Raw genomic sequence first — 12,716 nt, 5'->3', positions numbered from 1 at the left:
ACTCTGATGATCTCCTTTAAACACTTAAGTAAATTGATCTCCTTATTTTATAAGCAAATCGTGCTGATAACGTATTATATATAATATATATAACAGAGATTGAGAGAGAACTAGATAATAATGAAAGAGATAATCTTGTTATTCTATATCATAAACAAAGTACAAGCAAGCCTTATATAGGCTAGTAGAATGGATGTTACAAGGAAAATGGAGAGCCAAAGGTTGCTAGTAATTAAGATAACCATATGAAAGGCTAAGGGTCATCTATTAATACATAACACTCCCACTAAGATGACTCATAAGAACACCATGCCTCTTTAAAATCTTACTAGAAAAAACCCTATGGGAAAAACCCTAGTGAAGGAAAAAGAGTACACGTGTTAAGCACGTGTAATAATAAGCATGCAGTATCCCTGTCTCATTATGATTCTCGAACAAATCAATATGAACTTGAAGTTCAAAAGATTATCCACCTACAAGAAGTCACAAATAGATTGCCTGATGCATTTACTGATGTCAAGAATATGACAAAGTCACATATACTAGCTGTTAATGTTCCTTCTAAAATTATACTTCCTGAAGAAAATAATAAAATCATGCTAGCAACTGAGTCTAAAGCACGCCAGAAGCGTGCTAGACCTATTGGATCCAAGGATAAAACCCCAAGAAAAATAAGGAAACTTGATAAGAAAGTTGGAACATCAAATGACATCATAAATTTGTTCACTGAAGAGACGTCTTCCAATGATGATCAAACACAACACCTGAAATTGTTGATAATGAAGAAATCTCGATAAATTATGTCATTTCAGGAAAGAGGTGGACCAAAAAAGAAATTGTCATGGATGATATATTTGCATATGCAACTGCACTTGACATTTCTGAGAAAATCGAGGATCATGAGTCTATATCGATCTATGAATGTAAAAGAAGAAATGATTGGCCAAAGTGAAAAGAAGCTATTGAGACAGAATTGAAATCACTTGAAAAACGCCAAGTTTTTGGACCTATTGTCCAAACACCTGCAGGTGTAAAACCCGTTAGATATAGATGGGTATTTGTGCGTAAAAGAACAAAAAATGAAATTGTGAGATACAAGGCACGCTTTGTTGCTCAAGGCTTCTCACAAAGACCGGGATTCGATTACGAGGAAACTTATTCCCCGGTAATGGATGCAATAATATTCAGATTTTTGATAAGTTTATTAATTCTAGAAGGGCTCTGAATGAATTTAATGGATGTTGTGACAGCCTACTTGTATGGGTCACTCGATAGTGACATTTACATAAAGATCCCTAATGGATTAAAAATGCCTGAAGTATATAGTTCAAGACCCCGAGAGATTTACTCAATTAAATTACAAAGATCATTATACGGATGGAAACAATCGGGTCATATGTGGTACAATAATCTCAGTGAATATCTTTTGAAAGATGGATATACTAATAATATAATATGTCCATGTATTTTTATTAAAAGGACAAAATTGGGGTTTACTATCATTACAATATATGTTGATGATTTAAACATCATTGGAACTCCAGATGAACTCCATGAGACGATTGGATATTTGAAAAGAGAGTTTGAAATGAAGGATTTGGGTAAAACAAAACTCTGCCTTGGTTTTCAAGTTGAATATTTATCTAAGGAATCTTTGTCCACCAATCTTTATATATTGAAAAGATTCTTAAACGGTTTATTATGGATAAGGCATATCCTGTATGTACACCCATGATTGTACGATCATTAGAAAAAAATGAGGATTCATTCCGCCCAAGAGAAAAGGGAGAAGAAATTCTCGGTCCTGAAGTACTGTATCTAAGTAAACTAAAACATGTTTTATTATACATGTTTTGACATAATTATAAATTAAGAGCGTGTTAATCTTGAAGTTTCAAAATGATAATTTTATTCAATCTCCACTAACCTATTCTATAAAGTTCTAACTAATTTTGCAGGCGGAAAGTGATAGGGAATCAAAAATTAAATAAATTAAGTGGAGATTTTCTTTTGCTATGAATTTAATTGTTGCAGGCAATTTTTAACGAGGCAGTATCACGTGCAAAGAATGATGATAAAAGGAATCCAACAGATTTCTTTACAATGGCATTTCCTACCACTCCATTCGAGAAGTTAGTACACATAATCGGGATGTGCAGACTTCGAGATCTATGTTGATATTCATATTCATGTCGAAATGAGTGGGAGATATAATACGCTAATTATTACACGTGCTTAACACATGTACTCTTTTTCCATCACTAGGGTTTTTCATACTAAGGTTTTAACGAGGCATGGTGTTCTTATAAGTCATCTAAGGGGGAGTGTTATGTATTAATAGATGACTCTTAGCCTTTCATGTGGTTATCTTAATTACTAGCAACCTTTGACTCTCCATTTTCCTTGTAACATCCATTCTACTAGTCTATATAAGTCTTACTTGTACTTTGTTTATGATATACTCCATCCGTCCCATTGAATTTTATACGTTACTTTTCAGCACGTTTTTCGATACTCATTTAAAACATAACTTCATAATATATTTTTTAAAATTTTTTTTTCCCTGAATAAAAGTTTTATGTTTAAACTTTTATTCAAAAAAAAATTAAAAAATTATTATGAAACTCTACTTTATAAAATCCTCGAAATACGTGCAAATAGTGAATATATACAATTTCATGGGACAGAGGTAGTAGAATAACAAGATGATATCTTTCATTATTATCTAGTTCTCTCTCAATCTCTCTTATATATATTATATATAACAATTTTGCAAATATATATTTTTTAGTTTTTATTGTAAAATATGATTTTTCAAAATATTTTAGAAAAATATATTTTTTTTAGCTAGGTGCAACTAGATATAAATTCGAATGCAAGCATGTGCATGCAATCTTGAATATAATTGAAAAAACAGTTAACTTTTTAGAAAAAAATTGAATATCCAGTAGCTTGCAAATCGTAGTCTTTGCAAATATTTTCAAAAAATATTAAAATCTTAAAAAGAAATTAAAAAATATTCTTTTTTGATAATTTCCCTGTACTACCAAAAATGGATTACGAAGAATACATCTTTTAAGGTTAAATTAAACCTATAAAAAGATAACGAGGAGAGAAAAGAATCAAAACAGTAAGAGCCTCTAAACAAGGTATAAAACTTGTAAAAGCACCACCTCCAACCAATTACTACTTTTGCAAATTTTATTATATCCATCAGTCATATGCCCATCTCCCATTCATATCCAAACATAGCTCAAAACAAATGGCAAAAACCATACTTAAATAATTAAAAAAAAATGTGAATACTAGTACATAAAATCTAATTAACAACGCCTTTATTGTCGTGCTCTGGAGACTCTGCAAACTACAAACACACTTTGCTTTTGCTTCCCAACACTTAAAGGCTGTATCATCAGTAAGCTCACTTGCTTTTCAACTTCATTTCTCTCCTTTTTCCACAAAATATCTACTCTTGTTCATATATTTGCTACTACTTCACTTGTATAATACTAAATACAAAAAAGATCATAACTTGGCTGTAGTAGTTGAGCAAATATGATCACTCTTTCAGATTTTTACCATGTCATGACTGCAGTAGTTCCCCTGTATGTAGCCATGGTTTTAGCTTATGGTTCTGTAAAATGGTGGAAGATCTTCTCCCCTGATCAATGTTCAGGCATCAACCGTTTTGTTGCTCTGTTTGCTGTCCCTCTTCTCTCTTTTCACTTCATTTCTTCCAACAATCCTTACACTATGAACTTCAGGTTCATTGCTGCTGACACACTTCAAAAGATTATTATGCTTGTTGTGTTAGCTATTTGGTGTAGAGTGAGCAGAAGGGGTTGTTTGGAATGGACTATTACACTCTTTTCACTCTCCACTCTTCCCAACACACTTGTCATGGGCATTCCTTTGCTTAAAGGAATGTATGGGGACTTTTCTGGGAGTTTAATGGTGCAGATTGTTGTTCTTCAGTGCATCATCTGGTATACTTTGATGCTTTTCTTGTTTGAGTTTAGAGGTGCAAGAATGTTGATTTCTGAACAGTTTCCTGATACTGCTGGTTCTATTGTTTCCATTCATGTTGATTCTGATGTCATGTCATTGGATGGAAGACATGTTTTGGAGACCGAGGCTGAGATTAAGGAAGATGGGAAGCTTCATGTTACTGTTAGAAAATCTAATGCATCAAGGTCTGATATTTATTCCAGAAGGTCTCAGGGGTTGTCGACAACTCCTCGACCTTCTAATCTTACTAATGCAGAGATTTACTCTTTGCAGTCTTCCAGAAACCCGACCCCGCGAGGGTCGAGTTTCAATCACACTGATTTTTACTCTATGGTTGCTGGTGGTGGGAGGAACTCAAACTTTGGCGCTTCTGATGTTTATGGGCTTAATGCATCCAGGGGACCTACTCCTCGGACATCTAATTTTGAGGAAGATGGGAATAAGTCCAGGTTTCATCATCACGGGCAGCCGGGTAACGTGCATAATTACCCGGCTCCCAATCCGGGGATGTTTTCTCCGAAAACAAATGGAACAGCAGCAGCAGCATCCAAGAAGCCTAATGCACAAGGACATAATAATAAGGCAGAGGAAGGCACTAAAGATCTTCACATGTTTGTATGGAGTTCAAGTGCTTCTCCTGTATCAGATGTTTTTGGAGGCCATGATTATGGAGCTTTAGACCATCCTGCACCTATAGATCTAAGAGTGGCTGTTTCTCCAGCAAAAGGTAATTTTTTAAATTACTTTACTTAGTTTATTACTACTACTTGATAGTCCTTTGTTTTGTATGTTTAATTACTTCTGTTCATTTTTTGAATGTATGTGATGAATATGCTCAGTTGAGGGTCATAGAGCAGCTGATAATCAAGAAGAATACATGGTAGAGAGAGATGAATTTAGCTTTGGGGATAGAGAAATGCACAAGCATGAAGGTGGTGAGAAAGGCGGAGAAAACAAAGCTAAAGTGATGCCTCCAACAAGTGTAATGACTAGGCTTATTTTGATCATGGTGTGGAGAAAACTTATCAGGAATCCCAACACTTACTCTAGCTTAATTGGCCTCATCTGGTCTCTAGTTTCATTCAGGTAAATTTAATTACTTGCAGTTTTTAATCCATCCGTATAACAGCTTTGAGCAAATGTTGATATTAAAGTTTATGTTAGGTGTATTAATGGTTTCTTGAGGTTCTGGTAATAAACAGCTTTGCTTGTTGAAATGGTATCTTGTAGGTGGCATGTTGAAATGCCTGCCATAATTGCAAAGTCTATATCCATACTGTCTGATGCAGGACTTGGCATGGCCATGTTCAGTCTAGGTCAGTAGTACTAGAACACATCCCTCTCATATCTCATCTTATATTCTGCTGCTAGATCTCTCTCTAATGATAAAGATCACTGCCTCCTGCTCCTTTACATTATTATTATTATTATTATTATTATTATTATTATTATTATTATTATTATTATTATTATTATTATATCTGTAGATCTGATTAAAGAAAGTAAATTTTGAGCTCAAGTAAGATAGCACTCTTTGTCATCAATGATGAAAGCCTGTAAACATGCTAAATGATGGTTCATCATAGGGTAGCTTCATATTCTTGGTTGAATGATGGTTTTTATAACAATGGTGAGGTCAGGCCTTTGCTAATTCCTGTACTTGACATCTTTATTTATTACTACTATATACTCTAGTAATTATGTATCCAACTACACATCTTTAATTTAGTTGCAGTGCTAATTACAACTCTAGAATCTGCGCAAATTAAGTGGGAGACTTTAGAGTATAAAGTGCTATAAACCAACATTTTTAGGACAAAAATCAAAATTTTTAAAACTTAATGCAACTGGACTGGATGTTTTAATAAGATTGAAAGAGACACCAGTTCACTCTGATGTTTTATACTTATAAAATGGACATGCCAAAAGTAGAGTGTAAGTAAAATATATTAGTGAGAATGATGAAGTGGGGAGGTGGTGGTGATGATGAAAGGGGTGTATCATAAAATGAAGACATTAAAACTGACAGTATGCGGGTGGGGTGATGGTGGTGGAATTGATTGGGGGAGTGTTTTTGTGTTTTTATGACAGGTCTGTTTATGGCATTGCAACCAAGGATCATAGCATGTGGAAATTCTATTGCAACTTTTGCCATGGCTGTCAGATTCCTCACAGGCCCAGCTGTCATGGCAGCTGCTTCCATTGCTGTTGGTCTTCGTGGCACTCTCTTACATGTGGCCATTGTCCAGGTAACTTAAACACCCCCTCTCCCTCATAGTAGTAGATGTTTAGTTTTTTTGTATTTAAATTGGAACACATTTTAATAAGATGTTTATCTCCAAGACCTTATTTTTTCATTCTTTGGTTGTGGAAATGATTATATCTACTGTTTTTGGTACAAGTCAGTAGTCAGCTTTCTATTAAGGTGTTATATATTGGGGCAGTCATCTTTTTCTTTCATGTGTATGTCCATTAGGACAACTCTTAGTGGGTATCTTCTGTAGCTATTATTACATGTATGAAAACTTTTGGAAAGTAGCAGCTTCTCATTTTTCCCTTTATTTATTATAGATTTGAATTTAACTTTCTCAGCATTTTGTTGTACAAGTTCTTGACAATATTCCTCAACCATAAACACAGATTTATGATATTTCATTATCTCAATAGATTCCATTAAAGTACTTGAATAGATTTGGTTAGTTTTGTCTGAATTATGTATTTATACTACACAAGTGAAAAACATACTCATGAAGCAATATACTGTATATTATAATTATTATGTGTACATATCATGTTTCTTACATTGTTATATGCGTGGAATGCCAACCAGGCAGCTCTACCGCAGGGAATTGTCCCCTTTGTGTTTGCTAAGGAATACAATGTACATCCTGATATTCTCAGCACTGCGTGAGTAGTCTATTTTTCATGATTTCAAAATTTTGATACCTCACCACACTATTGCGCACAATATCACTTCACTTGAGCTCCCGTGAAAGGAGCAAGAGAGATTTTCATATAGTCAGTTTGGCGGATTTTATATATTGTCTAACATATCTTTTTGGATTCATTCCAGTGTAATATTCGGAATGTTAATTGCTCTACCAATCACACTGGCTTATTATGTTTTGTTGGGACTATGAAGTAGAGATTATCATCCTAATCAGCTAACTTGACAAAGCAGAAAAGAATTATTGAAGATGTAGACCAAAGGAGTAAAGAGAAAAAGGCTATGAAATGGAGGCAGCACAAGTGTTTAATTAAAAATCTCTCTTGCTTAGTTAAATTGTAAAATCATGTTTTAGTTAATTTGTCAGGGGGGTTATTTATTTTGATGATGTTTTGAATTTATAATAATTATTCTTAAAGCTGCGCTAACATGAAAGTAACGCAAGTGCTGATGTGATGATGCCTCTTCTCATGTTACACCCTCCATCTAATATTCCCTTTTGACCATAAGTTTATTTTTATTGTAAAAGCTCTTAACTTTTGGTATTTTATTCTGCACAGTTTTGATCTTTGGGATGATATGGTCCCTTCAGTATAAAACTTATCACTAAATCAGGTACAATACTCACAATAAAGGAGATATAAACTTAAATTCTAAATAAAAAATTTAAATTTGAAAAAATGAAACTTAAAAAAAAAAATTATTTCACCCTCGAATCCAATATGTTTGACTTGAATTCAGGATAAAAGAAAACCCAAACTCCGACAATTAAATCTAAAAACAAAATAAGTAAACTAAATACGTAATGATTCTTCACTCAAAACAAAGATTATTGAAAAAAATAAAATAAACAAAATAAATTAAAGCGTTCGGGCTTTTCACCGAATAAATCGACAAAAGTCCCGCTAGAAAGGAGACTGATTTTTGAGAGGAGGTTTACTTGAAAATTTGTATTTCTCAATAACGCCTCTGAGCATATTTTTAAATTTTACAGATTAAACACTATCGAAAAAGTAGAAAAATAATGTAAAAATATTTATATTATAATTTCTGATTTTTTATCACAGAAATATGATGTCCGCCCCTAGAATAAGATGGAAAATAGCATGTTTATTTTCTTGATATGGTTTTTTTGCGAGTGTAAAATAAGAATAAAGTTGACAGTGACGGTTATACTTTTAGTTATAAAATTATACAATTCTGTACATTGTAGAATTATTACATAAGAAAATGTAATTATTGATAACTCCAGCCTGCGGGATTGCATTTTCCGATTCCGACATTGTACCTGGATTTTGTCGGGGTGGTGTGGTGTAACTGTTGTGGGGTGTCTGCAAAATAATACCTGCGGAGCCTCCGGTGTGAAAATAAGAACTCTCTTTGGGGAAGATGAAAATAGATAGAGATGTAAGGTAGTTGTACGTGTATATTTCTGTGTAAGAGAGCGTAACCCCTAAACCCTTTCCCCTTGAGGTATTTATAGTCCAAATGTAGATTTAAGGGTTCGTACCTTTAGATCATGGCCGTTGTTGTTGAAGGCGGAGGACGCTTGGCTCGAATGGATTGCATACACGTGTACAGGTAAGGACCACCTTTAGGATGCACCAAAAGTGTGCTGACACGTGTCATACTTGTCTCAGTTGTTGGTTGTTGATAGCTGTCATTGTCACGTGCCCATGTGCCCTTTCCTGGTGGGTTGTGGGGTATGCCTGTGTTTAGGGGACCCCCCTCGAGCCTGCTCTAGCTGGGTCGGACTCTAACTTGGAGGTGATCCTACTTCTGTGTTGGGCTTGGGCCCGACTACTATCCTGAGCATGGCTCTATCCATTTGCTTGTTCCGGGTGAAGGGGGTCTTGGCTCTCCAACAGAGCTTGTCTCACCCTAGAGCTGAGTTGGGTTCTAGACGGGTTGCATATACCCTATCATTTTCCCCCACTCTCTTATGTAGATTTTCTGGATGAGGAAGTAGAGTAGGAATGTAGAACTGTTGTTTCCTTAGGAAAGTTTTGCTTCTTTCATGTTCCCTAATCCGGGTATAGTGTTGTAGAGACCAATCCAGATTCAATTTAAAGAAATTGGTTGCCTTAGAAAAATTTTGCTTCTTTCTTACCCCCCCAATTCGGGTATGGTGTTGTAGAGACCGATCCAGATTCAAGTGGAAGAAATTGGTTGCCTTAGAATTTTTTTGCTATTTTCTTACCCCCAATCCGGGTATGGTGCTGTAGAGATCAATCCGGATTTGGTTTCCTTAGAAAAAATTTACTTTTTTCTTACCCCCAATCCGGGTATCGTGTTGCAGAGACCAGGCCGAATTCAAGTGGATAAAATTGGTTGCATTAGAAATTTTTTGCATCTTTCTTGCCTCCCAATCCGGGTATGGTGTTGTAAAGACCAAGCCGGATTCAAGTGAATGAAATTGGTTGTCTTAGAAAATGGAGGCTTTGAATTCCGATAAATTGGGGGACGTTGTGACGCTTTTGCAGTTACCCCCCCCCCCAATTTGAATTGTGGGGAGTTATTGTTTCTTGAAAATCGCCCTCAATGATGTTGGGATTAATTGCAGGCATATATACATGTGTTTGTATATATATTTGTAACTGAATGGGTGTCTAGTAGTGTGTTGACACGTGGCAGGGGTAGTTCCTCACTCCCACTCCCCTATAAAAGCCCATGCCCTCACTCGTTTTCTTTTTATTCTCACAGAAATTTCAACAGTCACCACTCTTCCTTTCTCTCTCAAATTTCTTGAAGATTCGAAGGCTTGGTTTTACCCTTTCGCTATTGCTCCGTCGTTTACCGTTTTTTTGTGATCGACATGTAAGCTCTCTTTCCTTTCTCTTCTCACTATTGTTTTTTCGATTTTTTGCATGCTCCAATTTTCTCATCCGTGAATTTGATGTAAAATAGGGGTTTTGTGTGTTGTTTTTGTTGTTGTAATGTGCTTGTTTTTGTTACTTATTTTGAGTTTTTCTTTTGGATCTGTATAGAGGTTGTTGTTTTTGTCTTATTTTTTGCTTCGAAATTTGCTGGGATTGTATGGTGTTCTTGGTGTTTATATATGTAAGTATGTGTAAAAAGGATATGTTTTGGTTGTTTAATTCTTGGTGAAGCTGTTATTGCCTTGGGGTTTTGGTTTATAGCCGGGTAGGGGGTTTATACATGGGTATGGCTGTTATGCGGAATCTGTGTACTCTGTTTCCTTGGGGTAGGGTTGGTGTTATACCCGGGTTAGGGTTCATACCTGGGTATGGATGATTGTTTGTATGGATTTTCTTTTTTCTCTTTGATAGGTAGGATTATCATGTTCAGGGTAACGCTAATCCGAATTAGTGATGTATGGCCGGGTTGGACATGCATTGCCAGTCCGGATTGGCGGGTTATGGTAAAACTAACATAACATGCCGGGTACGGACCACTTAGTAAAACATAAAATTTGTAGGAATTCATACTAACTCACATTGATTTTAATAGGTATATGGTCCAGATCAAGGCTCTTTTTAAGAGACCGCTTTCTTGCTACCTGGGTTCATCAAGGCAGGAAAGTGATCCGGATTCTTCAGAGAGAGATCAGGCCCGGGTTGAGATGGGTAAGACAACGACGACTTCGAATGATATTATTAGTAGGTTTCGATATAAGAAGCTCATGGATCGCTCTATTCCCTTCATTTTGGTGGGTTACTGGATTGACGTCAATACCACTTCGTGAAGAAGGCCCGGGATGTTGAAAATTACATTTATTATTGTAAGATAAAGTATGAGAAGCAGCCAAATGGTCATCCCGGGGTGTACAATCAGGCGGAACTGGATCGTGCCTTTGCGGATATGACCATAAGCAAGGATCATTACGCCTTGAAGGATTTTTTTGCCGTCGTGGACCTGGTTGAGATGGATAAGGCGGTCTGGGCCGCGTTCCAGTTGATCCCGGACATTGAGTGGAGATTGTCGGAACCTCGTGAAAGGATCTACCTCCGACCGGCTGATGGCTTTGTCCCGGTTTGGATGGAACATCTCATATCTGAGTGGGATCCCCAGTGCCACATGTTTATAAGCATGTTTATAAGATATGTCCAATGCAGATTACTCCAAATGGAGTCAAGTTTATAACCTGGTTCATAGCTTGTTGTAATAAGCCCGAGTTCCAGCCTACCCTGAAGTTATTCCATCAGCTTTTTTATTTGTCTAAGTCCAGTCAGAATCCCTTTTATGATATCCGGTTTAGAGCCACCGAGTGTGGGTATGGTCCGGGTAGGTCCAAACCGTTTATGCACCAGACCTCATTGAAGTACTGGAATGGGGAAATCATTCTGTTGAAAGGGATGGATTTATCCTATCTCCCCTATTTCACTTTAGATGGTATTCAAACAAAGTTCCACCCGGCTATTCTTGAGGGTGAAGCTATTGACCAGATTTGGGCTTTAGGTGATTGTCTCGGGTTTTAGCTTACCTGTGATACGTTCTTGAATCATAAGACTCTATTCTAGTTTGGGTGTAAGTGTCTTGGTACTTGCTTTGGTTGCTGTTTATTTTCTGCATACCCGTCTATATGTTGTTGTTTGATACCCGGGTCATTTATACTATCAGGTTTCCCTAATTACAATCCGGATTATGCTACTATCATGTCTTTTTCTGCGTATTCTACTGCTTTCAATAGCCTTGGACTTGCATTCAAGACAAAGAGCATTGCTGGTGCCGGGTCCCGATCAGTTGATTCTGTGGGTGGTGCCGAGTATTCTACTCCCCGTAATGAGGTTAATTCGGGTTCTGAGCCCATGAATGTTGACCCTATTATTTAGGAAATTCCTGATGAAGAAGAGCCCCCTCGCAAGAGGAAGAAGAGGGTAGGTGAATCCGGACCGAATCCTAGCTTCCTGTAGGTGAACCCGGCTTTGCAATACTGCTTGGGCTATGCCCATGTAATTCATTTCCTTCTGGTATTTTGTTTATTTGTGAATGATGTTTTGTAATTGACATTGTCCGGATTGTTTTACAGTCCGGATTGATGCTTTTATGGATTTGGTTGCATTTGTCAATTCTAGTTTTCTGCTTTATAATGCTTTGTATACTTAGGAAATATTCTAAGTAAAAATTTTGCTGCTTTCAACTCGGGTATGCATCTATAGCCGGGTTGATGGTGGCTTTATATTGCTTTTTGTACTTGGAAAATCTTTTAAGTACAAAATAGTTGCTTTCTACCCGGGTATGAATTCATGGCCGGATCGGTGTTGGCTTTATATTCCTTTTTATACTTAGAAAATACTCTAAGTACAAAATAATTTCTTTCAATACGGGTATGAATCCATAGCCGGGTTAATGTTGGCTTTATATTGCTTTTTATACTTATACAATATTCTAAATACAAAATAATTGCTTTCAACCTGGGTATGAGTCCATAGCAGGGTTAATGTTGGCTTTATATTGCTTTTTATACTTAGAAAATATTCAAAGTACAAAATAATTGCTTTCAACCGGTGTATGAGTCCATAGCCGGGTTGATGTTGGCTTTTTAATATTTTTTCTATTTAGACAATTTTCTAAATAAAAATTGGTTGCTTTCAACCCTAGTATGAATCCATAGTCGGGTTGATGTTGGCTTTATATGGTTTTTTATAATTAGAAAATACTCTAAGTACAAAATAATTGTTTTCAACCTGGGTATGAATCCATAGCCGGGTTGATGTTGGCTTTATATTGCTTTTTATACTTAGAAAATATTCTAAGAACAAAATAATTTCTTTCAGCCCGGGTATGAATCCATAATCGG

At 36.1% G+C, this 12,716-nt stretch overlaps 1 protein-coding gene across 2 annotated transcripts; it reads left to right on the top strand.

Annotated features, from left to right (window-relative positions):
• The first annotated feature begins 3,242 nt into the window (after positions 1-3,242).
• On the top strand, positions 3,243-7,414 carry LOC141712987 (putative auxin efflux carrier component 1c). Of its 2 annotated transcripts, XM_074516158.1 has the most exons (6): positions 3,249-4,735; positions 4,848-5,094; positions 5,239-5,324; positions 6,100-6,257; positions 6,839-6,915; positions 7,082-7,414. In XM_074516158.1, exons 1-6 carry the CDS (start codon positions 3,556-3,558, stop codon positions 7,146-7,148), a joined length of 1,815 nt encoding a protein of 604 aa, XP_074372259.1. In that variant the 5' UTR covers positions 3,249-3,555; the 3' UTR covers positions 7,149-7,414. The 2 variants fall into 2 exon arrangements, with proteins under 2 accessions (XP_074372260.1, XP_074372259.1); XM_074516159.1 differs by lacking the exon at positions 6,839-6,915 and having other exon boundaries at positions 3,243-4,735.
• Positions 7,415-12,716: the final 5,302 nt, after the last annotated feature.

The sequence above is a fragment of the Apium graveolens genome, chromosome 3 (assembly GCF_009905375.1).
Source record: "Apium graveolens cultivar Ventura chromosome 3, ASM990537v1, whole genome shotgun sequence".
NCBI lineage: Eukaryota > Viridiplantae > Streptophyta > Magnoliopsida > Apiales > Apiaceae > Apium > Apium graveolens.
This window is presented reverse-complemented; position numbering and strand designations above follow the sequence as displayed.